The 25,314-nt window shown below is 38.6% G+C and overlaps 1 protein-coding gene across 1 annotated transcript in view; it reads right to left on the bottom strand.

Moving 5' to 3' along the window:
• CCDC149 (coiled-coil domain containing 149) overlaps positions 1–25,314 on the bottom strand; it is a 52,979-nt gene that overhangs the window by 12,267 nt on the left and 15,398 nt on the right. The window contains exons 4-10 of the mRNA XM_075709007.1: positions 19,071–19,178; positions 13,503–13,619; positions 11,849–12,021; positions 10,302–10,374; positions 8,886–8,970; positions 7,443–7,587; positions 924–1,000 (exon numbers count right to left, since the gene is read on the bottom strand). Of these exons, the coding sequence (XP_075565122.1) occupies positions 924–1,000; positions 7,443–7,587; positions 8,886–8,970; positions 10,302–10,374; positions 11,849–12,021; positions 13,503–13,619; positions 19,071–19,178 (778 nt within the window). The remainder of the gene's footprint in view (positions 1–923; positions 1,001–7,442; positions 7,588–8,885; positions 8,971–10,301; positions 10,375–11,848; positions 12,022–13,502; positions 13,620–19,070; positions 19,179–25,314) is intronic.

Here is a 25,314-nt window from a genome sequence, read left to right as displayed (position 1 = left end):
GTGATTGAGAATGCCTACAACGGGCAAGCTAAAGTGGAAATACACCACATCAGGCCAAACGGTTCAACAGCATAGGTTTCTCAAAAGGTCTCTTCAGCTTTGTCAAATGTTTTCTTCTAGATGGAAGGTTAGGTGGAAAAAAAACAGAGCCAAAAAAATAGAAGCCTAAACCCACAGTACCTCCCACCCCCTCATAGCACTGATAGGAAGCTGTAAACAACAAAGCCTAATGATGCAAACACCAACAATGGAGTAGCATAATTTACAGTGGTTAAAGAAGACACAATTAGGTGTAATGGGAAGAAAAGAAGCAAAAAGTAAATTAAATATTGCACATTTTCCTAACAGCGAGGTGTATTAGGAAGCAGATTAATCTCACATTACTTGAGTAATTCAAAACCAAATACAATACTTAGGATGCTACAGGGAATAAGCCTGTTCTGGAGAGATGGACTAGAAAATTTAAGATCATTTACATTTCCAATTTCTCCAAGTTTATGGTTCTACAGAAAAACATTAAAAATACAGCAATAAAATCCATGGAAGTTACAAGAAGTACAAAATTAATAAATAAAAGCTGTTGAAAAACATAATGGCCAATATCCTGTGTATCATTTTATACAACTGTTTAAAAAAAATAGTACAATTTTTTTTTGACTGCAGACTATGGAGACAATTTTATTATTTCCTGTATTTAAGACCTTTTTTTTGTCGGTATATGTATTTGACTTAGAGTTTAAAGAGTAGTGATTTTTGGTTTGAACTTAACATTTACTAGAGGTTTCTAATTTTGCAAATGTGCTGAACAGCACATTCGCAAAATAACTGTCATTAAAAAAAAAATTATAGCCAACCTTTTCTTAAATGCAAATATACCCTCGAAAACTAAATAATGCAAGCTGTTCTCCTGAATTTTTACTAACCTGGAAGACTCCACAAGCCAGCAATTTCCAAAGTTCTTAATTTCTTTTCTAGTTCTGCCACTCGATTACCTAGAATTCTTCGGAAAAAGAAAACAAAAACAAAAGCCAGGGACAGTCAGCTGAGATGAGATTCCTTGTTATACTAAGGTAACCAAAGCCTGATTGCTTACATGACTACAGTTGAACTTGTAACTTGCTGCTTAACTAGCACAGTAAACCTGTATACAGTCATCTCTCTTCACTAATGGCAACCAACAAGCTCCCCCAGAGTTAGAAGAAAATGAAATATAGTTGTCTAATCTAGCCCATGGTTTTTAAAAAAAAAAAACCCAACAACCCAGAAACAAAAAAAACCAACTAGGATGTACTGGACATTCAACCTTTGCCCTTCAGTAAAGACAAAGAATAGCAACTCACAATATTTCTATTTCCTTGCCTGCAAATATCTCTTCCCGGTTACTTTTCTTTCTCTACAGCTAAAACCAGAAGGTAAAACCTATGCAGACAAAATATGGAAAACTCAAGACAACATCTAGATTGATTTTGAAGTTCTAAGACACAATTTTGGCCTAGTCCTTTATTCACAGAGGTTTCTCTATCACTGAGATTACTCAAAATGGCAAGGAGTATCTTTTCCACTACATCTTTTCTTTTAGTGCTGAACTCTGTTTTCTACTTTACTAAAAAGCTTCAAGCTCTTTAGTGCCTTTATCACCCACTCTTAGTTTTCACTGCATTTCTTGGGTCACCTCTTCTTTTGTATCTGATTCCTACACAAATACTATTTGCAGTTAGCTCTCCTGCAGGATTTAACTTTCAGTCTTAATTCTCTCCCAAGATCAAATGAGAGATTTCTATCTTGCAGAGAGCTCTTTTTTCCAATGAATTTTTGAAAGTGTTTCTCTCACAGGCACAGCAAGTCTCCTGGAGTTAGAAGGCTTTAAATAAATCCCAAACAATAATCAATAGAGTGAGAAACCTAGACAAGGCAGCAATTCTAAACATGACAGCACAGATAATGGACAGCAAGTTTTACTCATCAAATTACAGCAAGAGGATAAGTCAGTTAAATTTGAACTGAATGCTGAGAAGCAGCGTATCACAACACGCTAAGGCAACAGTATCTTCCCATGCTCACCAGAACTGTGTAATACTGCACTGCATGCTCTCCACAGAGGGTTTTATGCTGCAGACATTTGAGCATACTGGGAATGTCATTACTGACAAGATGGCAGAATCTGGGAAGGACATGAAGAATAGCAAACCCAGCAAATATCAAAGGGGCTAGAAAAATTGATTAACAAGGACTAGGCATTTTTGGAATCTCTACTGTAAGAGCTCTGCAACGACATAATAAAAGCCTGTAAGTATTTTAACGATTACAAAAATATCAAGATGAGAGAGAGAATGTAAAAGAGAAAGAGAAAGCCTATAATAAATACCAAAGAAAGCACTGAGAGTACAGGGATGTATATCAACTAAAAAGCAAACAGTCCATCATGTTTACAAGGAGAGGAGAGAAGACATTTGGGAGCAGTTATGTTTATTTCCCCATTGAAACTGAGTAATCAAATAGGTTACCAAGGTTATGATGGATCTATTACTGTCTTCTCCAATTACAATCAAAATTGTTCAAGTCTAGATCTTGCTTTCAGAATGCTTCCGTGTGGTATGAGAGACTCAGCCTTAATAACTCTGTTTTCATGTCCCAGTGTACGGCCCAACATCCAGCAACTGCGCTCTGCGGTACAAAGCAACAGGTGACGGAGAAAGGCACAGAGCAACTTACAAGCAGCTCTACCTTGTGCACAGGGAGCCCACTCCCATCTCCCTGTCCAAGGCCCCACCAAAAGTCAGCCAAAGGATGTGGAGTTCCTCTTGCTTAGAGGGGCAGGGAACAGACAGAGATGATGCAAGACTTCTTCCACGTCATGTTAGCTCAGCCCCCTGAGCCGACAAAACAAAGTTGATGTCGCTAACGATTGTCACCACAAATGGGTCACAAGTTTAGCGCACTTCTGCCAGGAAAAGAAAATAATCCTTATTATTTTCATAAGTAGTTCACTAGTAGTCCCAGGGCAGAAGAGGGGGGAAATGCCCTCCCTGTCAGCTAGCGGTATCACAGAAGGAAAACTCAACCCTCTGCATCAAGTTCAGTTATTGCTACTGCTCTTTTTATTCAGACAATAGCAAAGTCACTTTTCTCTTGCTTCTCTTAAATTTTATAATTCATTTATCAGCTGTACCACATAATGTCTAAAGGTTTTCGAGCAAATATATCCTGATAATTCCTACTGGATCCTCAGAAGAGGCACTGAGGTATTTTTTAATGTTTGTTGCAGTTTCCCACATAGGATCATTCTGCAGCTCTGAACAATGGTTGGCAAAAAGAGAGGACAATACTTAACCCTGCTCCTTTCATTCAGGAAGAGAGCAAAATACATTCAGTGACGAGTACGATTCTAGTTTGCTCAAAACCACATTATCTGAAGACAGGTATGGGAGAAATGAACCCTACAAAAAGCTGCGAGTTCTTATAAAAACATTTTTTGAAAAATAAATGTGTAAGCAATCCTGAACGCAGCATGGTTTATCCCGTTCCTTCCTTTCCCCTATGACCTCCAGGTAATTTGCCCCCTCTATATGTGCTGTGAGAAGACTGAGCTGTGGTAGCCTGGAACAGCAGGTATTTTTAAAGGGGCTGCATGGGTTGGTAGCATCGAATTCCCTAATCTATATTCCTATCTCTAGCCATAGTGGACCACATCCTTCGACTAAAAGAGAAAGATCATGTCATGGACAAAGGTGCCGATAGCTCTTCCTGTTGTCCTCTGGTCATGTGTCTAATGCAACAACAGAATTAGTCTAAACCTCCCTCCAGGATAAGGTTTTACAGAACTCTGTTCACAGCAGCAATGCTCCCACCTTAATTTAGAAGCTCCCTTCCAGCTCTCCCATGCTTCCCAACATACATGGCCATAATCTGAAGGGAGCTGTGCTGATTTACAGCACCTGAGCTCCATTCACCTCACTTTCAATTTAGATCTTGCTACAGAAGGCATATACCCTCATACAGATACAATCACCCAAACGTCAGTTAATAGGGTCTGTCACGGTCACATATCTAGTTCTATACATCACATGGAAACATTTACTCAGTTACAGACTGACACAATCCTTTTTGTAATTTTGGTCATGACCGAGCTTGCCCAAGTTAGAAATGTTAAGATTAGTGCAACACATCTACGCAGCAGAGCAGCTTCTACACTGATCTGGCTTGCACGGGTGCTGGCAATTTCAGGAACAAATTGCACTAAAAAGAACATCTAATAAACAGTTTATTGCTCGTAGAAAAGATTTTTATCCACTTGCTAGGCAGGGTTAGGACTGTTTATTTTTGTGTTTATGTAACTATTTAATCTTGCAACACATTACTGCATACAGAATTCATTTACAACTAGCTTTTCAAATTAAGCTAATGTGCTTGTGAGGAAAAACACAAGACGTTACTTAAACTTAGCAGTAGTAGCTACCAATCACCTGGGGAAAGTGACCTGTTTTCTTCCCAAACAACTTCTTTTTTTCTTAAAAGTGGGACTAAAAAAATTAAAGGCTGGATTTAGTCCATTTGTTCCTAGGCGCACACTCCCACAGCTCATTTTATCATGCCACATATTTTGAAAAGCGGCAATAATAACAGTGTGTCTGTTCCAAGACGAAGTGGCAACGGATGTTTTTAACAACAGTATAACTGCAGAAAGTCAACTTCAACAGCACATCCAAATTCTGATCTACGTAAAAAAATCCACTGTCTCGTTTTTGCTTCAGTTAATCAGAAAGCAAATCTACCATTCTGCTATTGTAAACTTATATAGCTATATATCAATCTGCAAGCAACAAAAGAGGTTTTGACTTTAGAGTAAGTTAACTGTTTGGAGGAAAGTAAGTTCATCCGGTCTGAAAAGTCTAATTTATAGATAGCAGAATCACTAATAAGTCAATCATCTATCAAATATCAAAAGCAGAACTTCTTCCCTGAATGAAACAACCACCCCAAAATCTCAGGTTCTTTACCCAACAGAATCTCACCTTCTTCACACAACAATCTGAAAGAGTAACTGTGTCCTCCAAACATGCTCTTTGCTCAGGGAAAGCCAGGCAAACAGGACAGAGGGGTGAGAGAGAAGACTTCTACCTTCTGCTTTATGTAAAACCTTTTGTCATTACAAGTCTCTCTAGCCCCACATCCTTCTCAACTTCCTACTTTGAATGGAGAAGTGTTTTCAACAAAAGAATGCATCTAGTCTACCCTTGATTGGCTTAGAGTAGACTTGGTAGTGTGGGTTAATGGTTGGACTGGATGATCTTAAAGGTCTTTTCCAACCTAAACGATTCTATGGTTCTATGATTTTACCAGTACCAGTTTGTGGACCTGCCCGTTTTACTTGTGCACTGACCTCACTCTCACTCTAACCTTCTCTGACAGGTGGGCAGTTTGTTCCCCATTTTCAGAAGTCGGCAGTCTTTACTTGTAACTTTTTACATGGCAAACAAGTGCCCCCAACAACCAGCTAATGCACCTCAAATAAAGGATGTTTTTCCCTGATGTCCTACCTGCATTTCCCTTTTACACTTTAACCCTTTCATGTCTTCGGTGTTTCTACTTGAAGTAGTTCCCATTCCTCCTAGCTCCTTAAAAAGCTTCTTTAATCCAACTAAAGCCAAAGGTGACAAAAAGAATGAGCATACCACACAGGAGTGTTGCTGAGGCTCTTCACTCAACTTGCCCAGGATTTGTCTTTCTTTTTTTTCCCCTGAAGCATCCTGAACTGAACACAACATTACAGCTCTCAGCAGACTTCTGACCTGGGAGAGATGTAGACTGACACCTCCCTCTAAGATCTAATCTTCTCTTGGGCATAGAACATTAGTTTGTGCACACATCCAATCTCTACTCCTGTCGCTACGTAAGACCAGTTGGGCATGCAGATAAAAGAATCGATCTCCTTGTGAAGGCTTATCTCAAGAAAACCCATACTCAATAGTTGAAAGCAGAGACTGGTATCAGAAAGTAAAGCCGTCACACCACAATGATACATTTGAGAGATGCAAGAGACTGCATGTGATCAAAGAGAGATACAAAATTAAGAAAGAAGTTTGCTATGGTTATAGGCAAGAGTATGCAAACTAGAACATCAGGTAATGATACAGTATCAGGTTGTAAAAGGCAAAGATTGGTTATACTTGGAGTAACAGAAGTTATTCTCTGGATGTTTTCCTTCTGACGTTACATTAGCAGTAAGAAGGGAGTAAACAGGTGTTAGCCCTTCATTAGTGCTGCTCAGTGCCGGAACTCCTCTTGCATTACATGACACACTTACAGACACGAATTGACTGAGCTGCCATCAGTTAGATCTGGACTACATTTTCACCTCTTTAGTCTCCCTTTAGCTGATTAGGCATTTGCTCTCTCAAGAGTATTAAGAGTGGCTCTGAACTGCTCTTCCACTTCTGTTGCCACATCACTAAGAATTATGCAATGGAGTCTGCCTAGTATCAGAGTTATCAATTTTCAAAATGAATCATCTATTCTAGTGCAATACAGTTTACTTCAGTACTACTACTTCCTTTCATGAAAGATGTCTGCCTGTTTCTGGCATCTGGTCCTGATGTGCTTTTGAGAAGCCTGAATAAACCTCTGATTACCAGTAGTGACTCAGTGTTAAAAAAAAAAGAAAAAAAACCTGAGCACAGAATCAAGGAACACTTCCTAGCTCTGATTTTCATACACTGTATAAGGACAATAATATCAGAATGTCAGAAAATGTGTCAGAAATTATTATATTCTGCCATGATAGGAGCTGTGCGAGACACAAAGAATTCTACTGATGAGTAGAACAGCTAAGAGTAAACAAACTCTCCTTGAAAGTTCAGTTCAGAATTTTAAAAAAATCGTATAGTAGCAATCCAACTATGTTTATCTCCTACAACTTTTGGCACAGTAACTATAGGAGCAACAGCTATCATCTGTATGACAAATAGGCTGCTAGCCTGTGACAAATGCTACACTGTATCTTTTCAGACCCTTTCCTAGGTGCACCATTTACTATTCCCACCAATGTTCATTAGCAAATTCCTACATTAACAACCAATTATCACATATATTCTCCTCCAGTTCAAGGGTGTCCTTCCTCCCCACAGCTTTTCTTTAGCCCTCCCTACAGACTACCTGCTAGAAGTCCCCCGTGTCATTCTGCTTTGTCTTAAACGTGAGCAGCAAACCAATCCTTGCCTAGCAGAGGCGGACACGTCTCTGTCAACCCCAGACTTTACTGTGAAAATGTAATTTTTCTCTAAACACGTACCTGATCTTAAAAACTAAAGAACATACCAGTTAACAATGACAATTAATTTTCTGTGAAAATGGACCTTCCTTCCCTTTTCCCTGAAACTCCCCCAAAACTATGACTTTTCCATAGCTTGGCAAGTTCTATTTTACTTAGAAGTCATGTTACCTACTTGTTGGTTTGCCTTTGGTGTTGTATGACCATGTTTTTTTCATGGATAGTTTCCAGCAATGCAGTGGCCAGTGATTTGAGATCTGAAATGGACTGTGGTGTGGCTGGTAGGCTACATCCATGATCCTCCGACAACAACTCTTGGACTATAATGTTAAAAACACAAATGAGTTTTGGCTTCTCATGCACAGAGATGTGATACAAACATTTACTTAGCATTAAAGAACTCTCATTACTTAAATGAATATGTATTTTTTTCCTTCAATTAACAAACAAAGCCAAAAGACCAGAAATATAATCTCTAGCTGGTATAAAGATGGTGGCTTTCTAAGCTGATCATTATTCTATAGCAATTGCCAGAACAAGTATAGGCAGACACATCTTATGTTAACTTAATTCTGCTTTTGGAAAATTATTTTTTTCAGAAGGAAACAAACTCATTCTTCTACAGGCCTACAGATTGGTAAAAATGGGTCATTTCTCTCCCATTTACACTAAAACATAAGCCCACAAGGAAGCTTTTATATTACTTTTTAGAATTATTATATCCTTCAGGTTATTTAAGACTGATGTGAAAATACAGTCACCCATGAACTCCTCGTCTGCAGCTTAGAGCTGTACCTCTCAACCACATCAGGAAGTTCACTAGTATCATTAGCTTCTGGAACTAGAATCTGGCTCTGCCTCTTTATACATATATATATATGTATATATTTGTGTGTGTGTGTATATGTATATGGATATATATACACACATGCAAGTACATGGAGAAGAGGACAGAAAAGAAGTCAAAAACAGAAAGGCAAGTTTCGACCTACCACGACAAATACTACTGATCTTGTGTGTGTGTATGCATATACAAGCACCTGAACAGTAGGGTGCCAGGTATACTGCTTGGCTCAAAGAATTTTCTCTTCTCCTTTCTTTCCTAATCTTGATATTTTCTTTGAAGGGGGGAAAAAGAGATTACTCCATTTTGCAATCCCACGAAGAAACATGGGACAAAAGGATTTCTTGCAAAACATCTGAATGTAAAAGCTTCCAAGAACATGAGCAGAAAACCTGACTTAGGGCCCCTCCTCTACCACCCACTCTGTTTTTCATTGGAATATGAATTGTGATTGCCATTGTTAGCAGAGCAAAGAGATGAATAAAGAAGTGATTTGTCAGGGTCAAAGTTGCAGAGGGGTTTAGAGATTAAAAAAAAAAAAGATAAAACTGATGGGGGAGAGCATGGCAAAAAAGTAACAAAAGGAGAAGCAGTACTCAAGAGGCAAATTTTATGCTGTCAACTGGGAAAAGGAGAAAAATTAGCACATGGTAATAAACAGGAAAGAGAAGAAAGATTTTGGTTTGGTTGGTGAGGAAAGGGTTACTGAAATTAAGAGGTAAGATGGAAGGAATTCAATGAGTTATGCAACACCATGCTGCATTTATGTAATACCTTGCTTTGCAGACAGGACTCCAGTCAGAGCACTGCTACTGGATCTACTATGAGTCTTTGAATTTTTTCGTCTCTCTAGTGCATTCTAAGGAAACAACAAGTATCTTATTTAGAAAAACAGCAGCCAAGAAATCTTTTCATTAGGAGTAAAGAATCTGGAACTTTGGATTTTGGTCTCAGAACAACTCTGCAGGGCCTGGAGCTTACACCCATTGTAACCTATGGGAGTGTGACTCTCCTGGAGTATTATTCTCCAGTGAAAACAGTCTTTGCAATGTTACAAAGACTCATTCTGTCTCGTTGCAATCACTTTACTTTAGTGTCTCCCACTCCCAATGCATTTTTAAGACTTGCCTTTTTTTTAATAATCTGCTGAGTGCCAGTGAAGATACTGCAGTGTCCTGTAGAGAGTATCAGTTGGGAAAAAAATCTGACTTTCCCCAGCATTTCTTTGGATAGGCTTCAAAGGGAAAGCTCAAACTCCTCTATCAGAGTCTCTACAAGCCCTTTTAGTAGCAAATACTGACTTTCAGGAATTAGCAGGAGAATGATCCTGCTACAGAAGTCCAGCTCTTCCAAAACAATTACAGTTCTGTGAAACCCACCAGACCGCCAAGATGCTCAGTTCTCACCAATAAACTAACTCACACTACAAGAGACCCACGTCGTAAGTGTGAACAGACACTGAAACGAACTCGGTACTTTGTGGAGCTTTGCTCATGCACAAAAAGCAACTAGTGCTGTGACTGCTTCATAGTGACCTAGATGGTTAAGAAGTCCTATTGACAGTGCTAAGACAACCCTTCTCAAGCCCTGACAAGCAGCCCCCACCTTCCACACCCCAAAATCGCTTGCAGAAGAAAACAGAGTGCTTGACTTCAGGGAAGAGCAAGAATATTTTGCCCTCGGGATTCAGTCCTGAAGGTTTCATGCAAAACAGCATATATCTTAAGCCAGGAATGGAAGAACAATGAAGACTTAGCAATCATTAAGACACATGAAGAAATAGTGCAGCTGTTAGGGAACAGGGAGACAAAACCTGCTTGTGACGGCAACGCGGGTGCAGTCATTCACCATACACTGTGTAACCTGTTACTTTTCACCTACCAGCAGGCTGTACAGCTGATCACCCTCCCCAGCAGGAGGAGGGTTCCCCCCCCCAAACTTAAAAAAAGGTATTTAATTCATTTTCCAAAATACTCTTAACGGGTATCTCTTTGTAGTACATCAGCTAAGAAGCCTACAAGGAAGACTGAACGTGTAATATGTATACATACTAATACTGTCAGAATGTTAATGGTGGAATTTTCTTTGAAGACACAATTTTGTTCTTTAAATGCATGAGAACATGAGAATGAACAATAACCTCCATGAACAACAAAGCACAGTTTAGGTGATACACTGAGAGGATCTTACCTTGTATTTATTAATATTAGACTTAAGGAGGTTGACTTCTTCTTGAAGTTGTTTTAATCTCTCTTGAAGATACCTGAAAAAGAAATGTAATCCTTTACTTCATGTTACCTTCAATACTGCCTCAAGCATCCTCTTTACTATTTGGCATGTCCTCTCTTTGACCTACTGAGAGTTCTTTTCCCTCTGCAGTTTTGTGAGGGCTAAAATAACAAAGTCTTACTGCTCTTGACCCCATAAAACTTTAAGTAGGGAAAACAAATTGCATCAGAAAAGGAGGCTGCCCTTCTGTTAGATTTGTCAAGCATGCTGCACAACCATTTTACATCGGTCCTCAGGTTTTTGGGAAGGGAAGCAAAAAGGATATATTTATGTCTAGAGGAAATAGTCAGGAAGCATTTACTCGTGTGCTCTGTACTTGAAGGTTTGTGAGATGGACACATGAAGATTTGTATATATGTCAACACAAGACTCAACTATGCAGAACTTTTGCATTGCAATATCCATCACTTACATGGCACTTCTCATTAGCAATCACAAAGTAGAAAATTTAACAGTATAGTTGAAAAATGGTATACAGTTAACTGAAACAGTACAGTTCTTTCCTAATAGAGTTTATGCACTTGGATTAGATGACTATTTCCACATTGAAAAATATCTTTCTCATGTATAAAGGGTTTATAAAATATCCTCTTTCATGTAGTGCAACTGCAGCTGTATTAGGGTTTGTGACAATTTAACTACTTTAGAGAAGAAAATCGTATCACTGTCAGGGGAGCAGGGGGCTTGAATTGATACAGAACTGCATAGGCCACACAAAACTGAAAAAAACCCTGGAGTTGCTGGGAGGAAGTAATGCCTTTGGTATTACACTTTCCTACCTGAAACGTAAGTCTCTGTAAACAGAAAGTGTCTTACAAGATCTATTTCACTTTAAGGTAATTGTTGACACTAAGGGAGGTACCCGCTATGGCTCTGTCAGTGACTCCTCTCTGTCAGCAGAGACCATAAAACACATTCTCTTCCCAAGAAGTGGCAAGAATATCTACATGGGTGATTTCAACAGCAACTTTTGTTGGCAAATCACTCCATGTTGACAACCTCTCCCTGTGGTGAGAATTATGTCCGAAACTGTTAACTCAGGGTACTCAAAGTCCCTGTTTCCAATCCAAGATTAGCCCATTACAGCTCACTATGAGTTTCTAAAGACACTGATTTTTAATGTTCTTGCTTTTGGTGCCATATAGGAATGGGAGTAAAAAGGTCTGCACTTCTCTTCCTTTCCCCTGTTTAGCTCTATTTGGGAATATCACTGACATCTCTATAGCCAACTAAAACATTGGTAATTTCCTGCAGCCTAACTATCTCAGTGTTATTTGATGGTTAGCTACAGTACAAACAAACCAGACAAAACAAATTACCAAAATCTCTTAGCTTTTATTCTTGGATATATTTTCTTTAAAGTTTTGTTGTGACTGACTTCCTAATGCTCCTGTTAAAGCAATACATTGCTTGTTCTAGGGAAACACTAAGGTTTGCAATGCACTCACCTATTCTCCATACACAGAGCATCTACATCGATGATACGATTTTCATGCCCTCCTAAGACATGATTAAGTTCTTGGTTTAGTCTGTCAGACTTATCTTGGTAAAAAGAGCGTTCCTCTTTCACATCCTGTAACTCATCCAGTGCAGCTTGAAGATCGTATCTCAGAGTCTCGATCTGAGAAGAAAGGAGAGCTGTATGACTATTTTGAAGTTTAAACAAAAGATTACATAGCGCCCAAACTGAAAACAGCAACAAGCACTGCGTGTCTGAACAGGATTTATTTTGGACAGTCAAAAGTCTTTCCAAAGCTCATAACCCCGGGTCCTTTTACTCTAGTTTGGTATTATTTCATTAATTTGAAGTTAAGCAACTTTAGCAGTTAGACTTGTTTTACAAAATTTCTAGAGAACAACTAAAATGTAACAGCAAAAGAAACCTTAATCCATACTATAATTCTGTTACAAACATACTAAGCTGGTTTTAGCATATAATTTCTAGGACTCCAGGAATGTACTCAACTGAATAAGAAATTGGCAAATTTGGAGGGTGAAGAAAAAGTCTGTACAGGGGCATTTACACTTATTACAGGACTTTCAGCAATGAAGTTTCACAGAATAGGAAGAAGAACTGAGAAAAGTACAAAATAAGCCAGCATGGAGTTGACAGGGTGAGCTTTGCTATTAAGCAAAAGGGTGAAGGAGCCCAGTATGAAACATACTCAAGGACAAAGAGCTTCAAACTTCCAAGGAGAGGAAACAGAGAGTGTGAGAAAAGTCTGCAATGAATCAAGAAGTCTCCACTGGCACCTCAGAAAACACTGATAAGCCAGGAAGGACAACAGAAGAAAGACCATGCAAAAAGAGGCCAGGTGATGAACAGAGAGAACGCGAGCTTGGGAACAGAGATAACAGAGACAATCACATTGGAAGAAGACCAAGTGCAGTCAACAGTCCTCTGGTAAGCTAAAGTAGCGCTGCACTTGAGTGAAGACTGAAAAACAAGAAATATGCACCTCTTACTGGATCACAGGGTGGAATTGACATTGTTAGGAATTACTGTGGGAACAACAGAGAACACAAACCCCCAAAATTGTCCAGAAAGCTACGTATTGGTAGTAGGGAAAGAGTCTGATGAATTGGATGCTGCATGGTACATAGTATTAAAACAGGCTTGAGGTAGGGAAAAGAGGCCTGATGCAAGAATTTTTCAAAAGCAGGGAAGAAATAGCTAGGATGCAAGAGGAAGAGGAGACTAACAACATTTCTACAGAAAATTTTATTCAGAGAATATCTTTAGGAGATGCATCAGCCACCACATATTGTGTTAAATACTTCTAACAGCTTTCACTAAGGAGTCCCTTTCATTGACACTCATTGACAATATTCAATTGTCACAAGTTGTTGCTGCACATTATAAAAAGAGGAGAATCGATAATCTAGAGAAGGAATTCCTGAGATTAGGAAACTCACTCTAACTGTGCATGCATGTTTAAGTTAGTGCTCAGTAAGAACTATTACAGTAAAAATCCCAACGCCTTCACCACTATTTGCCATGCTAATTCGCTACCAGCCCTCCAAACACAACAGATGCAGTCATTTACTTGCTATTGCACTATCTCTGTAAAACGTGACGGTATATGCCCATTTGGGTATTACTTGTTCTCGAGCCTTCTCCAACTGTTGAACAAGGTCCTCCCGTTCATGTGCTGCAAAGTGGCGAGCCCCAACTTCATCATCTCCAAGTCTTTGCTTTGCTATTGTCATTCGAAGGAGCTGCGATTACAAAAGCAGATTTGGTAAGCAAGAGAACACGGGCTGTAGCATCAGAGTACATCTGCATTAGAAAGAGCAAAGCTGTCACAGATTTCATCTCTTCCAGGCCAAACAGCTGGTATTATTTAAACCAGAGGGAATTTTATGAGCTGAGGGCTCAATCCTGTTCTCAGTGAAAAATTCCAGTCAAACACTCAAAGCATCAACAGGAGCTGAATTAGACTCTGCAACAATAGTCACCAGAGTGTACAAATAATGAAAGACCAAGTAAACACAGACACACGGTCAATGTTTTTCAGGAGTGACAGGAACTAATTCCAGTCAGACTAAAACTAGAGAACTCTCAGAAAGTGATTTTTGTATGTAAATCTTAAAACTCTCTGAAGCAGAGAACTCCTCCCAGTTAAGACTAAAAAGGCAAGAGGTAGCTTGCCCAGCTTCATTTTACTGATACCACTTAAAATCCTAGAATTTGCACTAACAACTGCTAATACATTTGCTTGTGCATTATTTTTTTCACCTACTCACAAAAGTTAATTCATGTTAAAAACAAAAAACCAGGCCAACAACAAAAAGACTTGGCCAAAATGCTCAAACAGCTAATAAACTTGTGAGCTTTGTGACTGCTGAAAACAGTCTGACTTGCATTAATACAGTTATATTCAATATCCAAAGCAAAAAGCAACTACCTTTCAAGAATCATGGAGTATTAAAGTAATAGTCTATAAGGCATTCAGCTTTTACAGTTGTTTATAATGAGTACAACTAGACAAAAGTGTTGCCTCCCCATGGCCTCATTTGTAGGAGCTCCACAGAGACTAGAGAAACCCACCACAATAACCAGCCTGACTTTCCCCGTATCTTTGACTGCACCAAGGAATTAATGTACATCATTATATTGCAGAGTTAGGAAAAAAATCAATCTTCTGAAGTAGAAGATTGTACATTAAAATCTATCTTTGGTATTTATGGGATGCCAGTCACCATAGCTGCAATGTGCCAATTAAAATCCTGCTGATGCAAGAGAGACTATCGAAATCATCCTCCCCACTTATTTCAGCTCCAGTTCAGTGCAAGTCACTGAAGCTAGTACAACTTGTTCTGATAAGCAGTTCACTTGTTCAGGGGAAGCTGCGCCCCCAGAAGTAACTGGTTTTGGCAAACCACATTTCCCTAGCCCCACAGGGAAAGTACAAACCACTGCACAGTTAGTAAGGCTGAATGGATCCTAGGAGATATAATTCCTATTAATTTCTTTATCAAAACAAGTAAGTCAAAAAGGCAACTAGCAAATCCTGGACTGGCTTCATAGCTATGGGACTATTTTTTTTTAAATGCTAAAAGGCTGATGAACAAAAGGTATGGTAACGTGATTTAATTCGGTTAGATTAATTTAATTTCTAGAATCTCTTGCTAGTGAGAAAGGCAGTAAGAAACAAAATGTAATAACATTTTGATGACTCAATCTTATTCAGAAAAACTGGAAATGGGAAGGGAAATCACACTTTACCGATGCCTCCAATGCCTGCAGCAGAGCAAAATTTCTGCCTAACACTCAGCACCAGGCTGGGAACTGGATCAGAGCTGTGACTCATGCACTATGACCAACTCTCCTCCAGGCCAGGAGGGGGTGAGGCATAAGATGTAATTATAACGGCAAGCAATTATTACTTGCAAGGTCAGAGAGTATGCCAGTAAAAGAAGAACTCTTTATTTACTAGTAATTTTGAGGCAAAAAAAAAAATGTATGAAGTCTTACAAAAAGAATGCTTCAGAAATCCAACTTCAGTCAGTAAAAGCAGCATTATAAACACATAAAATCAAGTAAAATACCAATCCATAAAACGACAGAGTGCTTCTTCCAGACAGTTGGCCAATCAGAGAGTTGACAGGGCAGAACAGGCCAAGTCCTTTAATTCTGCATTGCAAATGTCTCATGAGGCAGCACCACCTGCTATAAAATTCTTCCCTGAAAATGCTGTGACCCAAAGAGACACTAAGTGTTATGCCAGAGGGTTAAGGGTTTATTTCGTATATTAGTGCTTTGTTATAAACTTTATACACCTGCCCTCTGGCTGCTGTATTTTTATTTCTGTCATTCAGAAATCACTGAGTAAAGGACTGCTCAACTTCATTTTGCAGGTAGAGAATAGGTTAACACTACCCCTCAGGATTCTGTGAACAGCATCCACAGCAGAGTAGATTTAAATTAATGGCACCTTAACAGAGATAGCTCCTGTCAAGAACTCACAGATTGTTAACCAAAACAATCCAGTGCTGCAAGCCACTAGCCTTTATTATTTTAATATCACAGCTTTTTCTTAATCGGTGTCAGCTAAAATAATTATTTATCAAGTAGCAACTCTGTAGCAGCCCCACAATGCCCCAAACAGGCTTCACTGCAATAGATGCTGTGCAGGCTAGGAGTCCACAGACAATGCCTGCGCCAAAGTTGTACGTTATCGATAAAACATGCAGAAGGAAAAGGGAAACATGCACAACGAGTAAATTCTTCATGGAAGGCAGAAACCATCATGCTTAGCCGCAGTCACTGACAGCAATTGTCTTCATCACGTTGCCTACAAAAATCTCAAAAAGTGGTCTAGAACTATGCAAATTTGCTACCTTAAGTCCCAGTTCTGCCAAAACATATGCACCAAATTTCACATTTCACATTGTTGCTGCATGAATGATTGTCTGCTTTATAATAATGAACTGTCAGTAATACCGCAGCAATTGTTTTCCATGCATCTTCCTCTCACTCAGCACTGTCCTCGACAGCTTACAAAACCATTTCTTTGCGTGGGTAGGAATTCAAGTGAAGGCAACTGAGTCATCTAGTCTTCCAGAAGCCTCCAGCTTCTCTTACGCTTTCCATTTTCACCCTTTTACAAGAGAGAATTGCATTTCCTAACTATCCTCCTCTGAGTTTTAATAATTGTTCTCCAAGCATTGCTGCCAGAACTTTAGGAAGGAAAAAGACTTACAAATAAATATCATAAACACAGAATAGTTTTCATGTGTCAGAGCTGATAAGAGATTGTGATCAATCATAAAAATAAATAGTCTTAGATATCTATTGCTGGAGCGCTGCAGTCTAACTGTTGCTGTATTTCTGAAACTGCAGCAACAAATCCTTCCAGAGACTGCCTGAAGATGTTTTATTATTTGTGCCAACAGAATTCTAGCTGAAATTAAAGGAAAAAATTAGTCCAGTTAAACCAAATGCAAGTAATTTGTTATTGCCTAACTGATGACGTACTTAACATGATTTCGACAACAAGTAAAATGTCACCAGTTTAAGGTCTTGCTAATCCAAGTGACTGTGTCCTGCTAGTAGCAGACATTAAAGCGGTGAAAAACAAGTCAAGCTATCATAACAATTCTTTATCAATAGAGCTAATGTGTGATATTTAAAGAGTTTTTTCTTTTTTAGTCCTACAAAGCTCTTGCCACTCAGTGACAAAGCCTGTGTGAGTCACCCCTGCTCAGACACAGGCAGAATTGTTCATCCATAAGCAGCTTCACTTGCTGCAAAAGCAGCTGTTTGTTCATCTCTTGCCAGAAGTAAAGCTGACGTAGACCAGCTGGGCAGGATGCCCTCCCTCACTTTGGAAAAGCAGAGAGAAGAATGCAGGGGAAAAATGTAAGAACAAGCAAATTATTATAGTTCTTTGTTTTTGTATATACCATGCATTATCTGGACTCCAGTGCCTGAAGTAACCCAGCTGCCAGTACAGGAGAACTGATGAGCAGAACAGAATGGCTTCGGGAACAAGCCTAGAATTTTATCACCAAAGCTAGAAGGGAGCACAATCTGACACAGGAGGACAGTGTTAAATCCCTCAGAGAGATGGCAATGCTTTTTTAGGCACTTCAAAAAACAGCAACCTGACTCTATAATAAGCTCTATTTCTCATTTACTAGGAAAGTGAAGAATGTGTTCCAAAACCAAAAATCCTAGTCTAAATTAATCCCTGTCTGATGCAGTTCTTTCCTCCCCCTCTTTATTTAGTGATGCACTGTTTTGCACCTTTTGGAGAGGGGCACACTGGGCAGAATAACTCTTTTTGTGTTTTTCTATTCCTTATGAGGGTCATGAATTCAAATTCATGCCGAGAATACAGATGTCACAAAGATGACCAGCTAATACCAAGTTAACCCGCAAAGGCAAATCTAAACAAAGACAGTTCAAGCACAAAGTAGGCAGCTCTGTATTACCAAGATCATATTGTTATAAGGAATTAGAATAGGTACATAACCTTGATATTTGAGTATGTTGTATTTGTACTACCTTTGTGCTCTGTTTGTACTAACAAACCCTTGTTATCTGTTCAGAACTGGCTTGGGAAAGGTTGTATGGCATAATATTGATACTGGAGAACTGCAGAGCACTGTCTTCCACACTGTAGTATAGTTCAAACAATAACATGCAAATGACAAGAAACACTGGGAAAGCTGGTCTTTGAAGACTTGAGCAAGTCATACTGAATGCTATGCATACTACAAATTCAGGTCTCACTTGACCCCTTCCCAGCTCCCTGCAAACCTTCAAGGAAGTCCTTTGTGATAAACAATGACTAGAACTGCGTTATCACAATATACTTATGTTTAAAATAAAATAAAATGAACTTAAATGGAAAGAAAAAAGACACCTGAATGATCAAAAGCCGCATCATTTTTGCACACATTTTTAAATCATGTAACTTTAAAACTGTAGTTGAGGTAGGGAAGTTATCATTCATTATTTGTTTCATTTTTTACTTCGTTAACCACCTCGACTCTCAAATTCAACCTCTCACTAGCTTGATCTCTGAATGTACTTTTGCATACAGCTCCAGCTGTGAATGTTACACACATTTGGCTTGAGTTTAAATATTTCAATTAACAGAGACAACAGGAGTTTGATTAATACCAAATGGCAGATTTTGAGCAATGTTCCATATAACTTGCTAAATTTAGCAATAAAATGAAGTAGTTCTGTAAGGGTAATAGGATAAGGGTTTAATACAAAGCTTGCTATATATATTTGTGATCACCCACTCCGTATTTTTGAAGGGAAAAATTATGCCTCTCCCGGTTTTATCATCTACTAAAATTGTGCATTTTCATTGCAAAAAAATTGAAAATTATCACATGATGAAGAAGAAATGGAAGGGAGGAAGGGAGGAAGGGAGGAAGAAGATCTGAGATCATTACAGCAAGGCTAGGTGCAAAATACATAGTTAATGACAACAGAGCAAAAGCAGCATAAAAAAAATATAATAAGCTGCACTTACTGGTATCCTATACAAGCTTCTTTCATTCTACTGTTTTAAGCATTTATAGTAATCCAAGTATTCGAGAAGTTCTGCAACCCATTGTTTATTTGTTTTCCTAAGAAGTAAATGCAAAACTCCAGCCCAGTTCACACATTCCATGCCATTTACTAATAACAAAAGTTGACAATACCTTATTGTCCCCTTGTACTTCTCCCAGTCTCTGTTGAAGCTCTCTAATCTCTTCTCCAAGATGTTTATTTCGATCCTGAGCCTCACTCAGTAGTTGAGCAAGATTTGCCTAGAAAAGGAGCAAACAGCAGTCAAAAGTTAGTGTCTATGGAGAGAAGTATTAAGTGGTGATTGAAAAGAAACCCTAGACTTACTCCTTATCTGCCAACAATATTTACTTTTATTGTTGTTGGTACCCAGACTTCATGCTTCATTAGAGAGATAACAACAAAAGTCACCAGGGTTCCTTTATCTTTAATAGTAGGAAATACATACAGCATGTGTGCATACACGCTCCCAGAACAGCACACAAACCCCAGACAAAACAAAGTGAAAACATCTATGCTGGTTCTGATATCTTGGCTGCTGGGAAGAGCAAAACGCAGAGTACTTTGACAGTATTCATACAAAGTTGCCAAAATAATAGTTTTAAACTTGTATATAATTAGACAAAAGGCACAGCTGAGAAATAATTATGATATAATTATATTCCCTAATAGCGTTTAGAGCAGATTCCTAGCCAGTAAAGAGGATGCCAGCCAGAGTCACTGTCCCTATACAGAGCTGTACCATGGATATCTAGTAGCACAAAACTTCAAACATGACCTGACTTGTGTTGTTAGCTAGTACGTAGACTTCTAGAAAAATAGAGGTAGAAGCTGGAGATAATCCAGATAATCCAGGTCAAAAGTTACCATTTACATTAACCTACTAAGTTAGCAGGGCGAGCAGTCTGGTCTATAATTTTATAATTAAATTCCATCAGCTTGATCACTAATCAAAAAATGACCCTCCTTTCCTACTTACGATATCTCAAAATGAGCAAAATACTGCAAATAAATGTATTGTATTTTTTCCCCTAACAATATCTCACAAATACACAAACATTGACCCAGCACAGGAGAAGCCTACCAATGACATCTCTTCTAGAAGAGTTATAATCACAGTGGCTAATGCGCAGCCTTTCAAGACATTGCCTATGGACAGCTAGGTGTGTCATCCATTGCCATAAATCTGAAGGGTATAAAAAGATACAGAAAAAGAAATTTCAGATCTTCTAAGCATGACTTGGTAAAGCCCCATGAGTCAATATTTCTAAGCTACCCTTACACGTACTCCCTGGGTTTGAGGCCAACACATCAACTGACTGTTCCTAGTTCTCTCTTGGTATTTTGGGTTTCGTCTTAGTTTCCCTACTTGCTGTGCTTCTCTTTCAACTCCCCCATTTCTCTATTTTGATCTCTCTCTTTTTCAGTCCTGATCTCTTACCCAGTCATTCTCAATACCAGTTGACATCTCATAGGATGTTTTTGTGAGTTTTATCTCTAAAACTCATATGCTATCAAACCAACAAAGCGCCTGATAGCCATTCCTGTGATCTTTCCCCTTGTTTACTAACAACTGCTATTTCCACACATCCTGTTTTATATTTAAGAGAACTATTAACATGAATATAGGTATGCATGCACCTGACCATTTGCAGGATTAACCTATTAAACTATAATCAATTGGAACTTTTGTACGCTGCTATATGAAGAAGCTGTCTCCAAACTCCAATTGGTCTAAAATAGCAATAGCTTCAAAATTTTAAACAGGAAAAGTAACTCAAGAAACTGATATATCCTACTTGATGAACAACAAGCCTGATTCACTGCTACAGCTTCTGCACTTCTGGTGCTCTGAGACCAAAGGTTCAGAAGAAAGTAATGTAAGTTTCCTACAGTTTTGGAAGAAAATAAAACATTTTTTAAACTACTGATATAACTGAAGACTGAAAATATATAATTTGGGAAAAAAGTGTAATAGCAAAAAACCCATAAATAGCCAATTGTAGGGCCAGAATTAAGCTATCTCTAATTTTATTTTGAAGACAGCAACCATTCAAGCAATGCAAAAGGTTCCTCACGTATGCTTTGGTAGAATGATTTTTTTTTTTCTACACATCAAACAAATGTATAATAGTAATTCATATATTGAATGAATCAAGGAGCTTCAGAACACATTTAGTCAATGGTTCTGAGGTTGTTTAGAAGAAAGAAAACATGCAGGAAATTGTATTTAAAGTGAAGTATCTATGGCTACTGCTCAGATGTAGTTTTTTTTTTTTAAAAAGAAAGCTGACTTTCAATAAAGGCCATCCAACCACCAGACTGAGTTAGTTAAAAGGAACATGATTTGCACAAACCTCTCTGAAACACTTATATTTATAAAGTCCTTTTTTATGATGGATTTGAACAACTCCTAACACTGCAATAGCACATGTAATTTCAACACCGGGGAAGAACTCTGTCTCACTAATCAGTGTTTACAGCCACAACACCAGGATTCTAGCAGTCTGTAGTCAAAACCCGGCTCCCAGTAACTGCAGGAAAGGCATTACGATGCCTATACTAAATCTTCCTGCTCAGATTTATTTCCTTCAAAACCATTTCTCTGGGATTGCAATTCTATGCTGAATTTTATTTGTCAATCATACAAATGACTTAACGTGACAAAAGCCTTTATACTCGAGACAGTGATTTTGGAAGAAATTTTAAACAAAGAATTTTAGACACCAAAATAAAACAGACTCATTTAAGCATGCTAAGAGCATTACAATGAGCTAAGCATAGACTTGCTTCTTAGTGCAAAGCTTCTATTATACTTCTGTTAAACTAGAACAACCAAGCTATGTCACAGAAGTAGTCTCTAGCAATTATTCATTTCCCTGGCTTAGAGGTTGCATACAACTATAATTTAAATTCTTCCCAGTTTTAAAGGTTTTGGCAAGACCTCATTAAAGCTCTCGGTTAAATGTGGATAGAAGGAGAAATATTTGATTTTCAAAAGTGCTCTACTGGTCTTAAAGAGAGCCAGCCAAGAGGATACGTTGAATGACACCTGGACTTGGTACCACTTCTTTGGCATACATAAGACAACATACCATATGGTTGAAGTATGATAAAACTAACAATGGAGGACTGGCTTCGTGAACCTGTAAGCATGTATTTTTTGAAGAAAGGGGAGAAATCTATGCAAGGAGAAAGGCAATTCATTTTTCCACCTGACTTCTTTTCAATATTCATAGAACAAACACAGAATTCACTTAAAAATTTAAGACAAGTTACTTCAGCAGACAATAAAGCTCGTATCATTTACCTGTGCAACAGAGAACAACTCTGAAAATTAGGCAAATTCAGCTTCTCTAGACTCAATTTCTCTCAATTTCTTTGACAATTTCTTTTGATTCTAGGTGAAGCCTTAAAAAGGCTTCTGTAACTGCCAGAGACTTTACTTCCTTCACTCACACTATTCAAAACTGACTCCAAAGTACTGATGAAGAGAGATTTCTGAGCCGTGGGTAACAGGAGGGAAAGACACAGAGGTCTTTACCTTTCTGCTGCCTCATCTTGTCTTGCCTCTGCAACAACCTGCAACAGTGGAAACTGTTTTTCCCACCCTCTCCTCAATGCAACTATTTGTAATACTAAATAACAGACAGTGCTTCATTCAAGTCTCTAATTGACTGCCCAATATCAGACAATCTTTCTGGAGCTCTGTCCACCTCTGGTGACGTTCAGTTTCCAGCAGGCATTCTTGAGCTTCTGCAGCACTACAGCCTATTTGTTTTATGTCCATCTGTCACAGGGAAGCATGCACGTACGATTTGAGTGCAGTCCAAACCCCCATACACATTAATAAATGTCCCCACATTCCATTTTCCTCTGACCAAAAGGAAGTGTGACTATTGACAATGATCCCACCAGAAGGTAGGATGAAAGGTGAGAAAGATTGATGTGAGAGTGCCGAGTGGGAAGTGCCTACCTTTATTACATAGGGGCGAAAAAAGCACCATAAATCAGAACAGACCAGAGAGTGAAAGATTCAACGGGATGGAATCACAGGCCTCACCCTTTTCCACTTAGACTTTGTTAAAATTTGTAAGAATGTTTTTGGGATAGAAGGTGGAAGAGAGCCTTACTTTTAGCTACAGACGAGCATCTGAAACTACTGGCGAAAATACCTATAAATATTTATTAACATAAGCTAGTGAATACCTGTCAGACAGCAACAGATCTTTGCTCACTACTGACCGATGACCCAAGAAGAAGAAGGGGGCGGAGGGGGGAAGTAACTCCAAATAGTCATCCCTGGCATCATGCACTACATTTGAATTTGGCTCCTTTAACAATTTTACAAATCTAGACACACATACACCCAGTGTTATTTTTCTTCACACCACTTTAAAAATGATGGATAGTAACACAGCCTTTAATATAGCTCTCAATTCTCTTGCACATAAATCTTATCCGACACTTAAAAAAAAAGAATTTAAAAAAAAGGACTTTGCCTTTAGATACTGCCTGAAAAAGTAATTTGGCAAGGGGGAAGAGGGATAAACTTCCAACATACCTTTACAGTTTAAAAATATTTTTAAATACAAATAAGCATTTCTATACTGCAGTTTACAGTCTTTTATGTTTCTTTCAGCCACACCTTCAAACAAAGAAGAACACTGAATTATAGGGCTGACAGAAAAAAAGTTTGATGAAACATTAAGCACACTTGATGGATGTGACTGATAGCAAATTTAATTGCAGTTTCTCCTTCAATGCATTCATATGATTGCAATGGCTGAATTAATACAGAAAAACCTGCTTTGCTTACCAACTACCGCTGTTCACTCCAAGGCAGAAGAACTGATGACCTCCCCTAGCACTATCTTCCTTATGATAAAAAGCAAAAATTATTTTATTTTTCTCTTTAAGTTGAAAAAACATGTAGAGAAGACTTCTGAAATTACAGGTCCTGGGCATACTAAACAAAATACGCTTAATATGGGTCGTATTTCCCTACAGAAAAACAACAGCAAAAATCAAAGCCTTGCCAAGCAGTCAATTGACATAAAACAAGAGAAGAAGAAAATCCTCTCCTCCTCTGAGTATATGCCACTCTGAGAACCAGGCAGGAATCACACCACAGAAGCACACCGATCAAAACTTGACATGGCTCTGCAAAACAAGAAAGGCTCACGCTCACATACCTTCAAGACACTCAGCAATCGGAATTTTTATAGAGCTGATTAATAGAACCAAAAAGCCATTTTAGCAGTAGACATATAACATTAATGCTTTTTTCACTCCTTTTCAACCAGTCTTCTGTGTATTAACTTAGCATAGTATTGTATAGGACCAAACCCCACCCAGCCAGACCTAGAGCATTTGCCAAAAGCTGACAAACAAAATAAGGTTAGCATCAACTACAGACTCCTTTAGGCAGCCAGTTTTTGCAAAGCAACTTGTTATTATGTATCATAAGCAGCAACTGAGGGTGTCAGTATGAACTACCAGTATCATGAGAAGTTATTTGGCTGAAATTCCTTCACTGTGAAGGTTCAATAAGGTACTTCAGTCCCCCCATACTTCATACAGGCATCAAGTTTTTGTTGACAGCAGATGAACGTAGTCAAAGAGAAATGGTTAATTTGTACTTATACAAAGACTACTATACTAGAATAGAAGAAAAGATTGTTTCATTGGCTTGCTTTATCAGAAATATTTTAGCTGCTTTGAGATCTTAAGGACAACTTAAAATTTGAGATAATGCACAAAAAGAATCAACACCCCTTAAACATTTTGAGTGTTGTGACTAATTAACAGAATATTTATCGAGAGTATTCAGGTGCAGGGGTGTGGAAAAGAGTCTCTCTATTCCATCAAGGTAACACACAGGAACCAGAGGAGAGGATGTTGTATGCACGGAACAGTGCTCCAAATTTTAAAGAGGGACTATCACATCTATTAGAATCAGCATTTCATCTCTCCTAGCGCCATGTTTACTGCAGAACCCATGTGCTGAAATAACAGTGTCACTTCACAAAGCATGACTCCTGGTGTGCCTAAGAAGTTCCAGCTTTTGCATACTGTCACCTGCTCCTATCAATGGAACAGCAAATTTCAGTGTGCAGAAACCAAAATCTCTCCACTGGCTATGTTCTCACACAGGCACATTTTGAAATCCATGGGAATATTGCTCTCTGATGTGTTGCCAGGGCAAACGATCGCACTGTTTTCCATCTGTTACCTTACACTATGAGAGTCAAACACATGCACCTACAAAACAGAGCAAAGCGCACAGGTCTCAGTTTGGCACATGCGTAATGTTTTTAATCTTCGCACCCTCTGAAGAGAGGAGGAAATCACATTAATCTTCACAGCACCCTTGTG

Source organism: Pelecanus crispus, chromosome 4 (genome assembly GCF_030463565.1).
Source record: "Pelecanus crispus isolate bPelCri1 chromosome 4, bPelCri1.pri, whole genome shotgun sequence".
Taxonomy (NCBI): domain Eukaryota; kingdom Metazoa; phylum Chordata; class Aves; order Pelecaniformes; family Pelecanidae; genus Pelecanus; species Pelecanus crispus.
The sequence above is the reverse complement of the archived record's forward strand: the minus strand, read 5'-3'. Positions and strand labels throughout refer to the sequence as shown.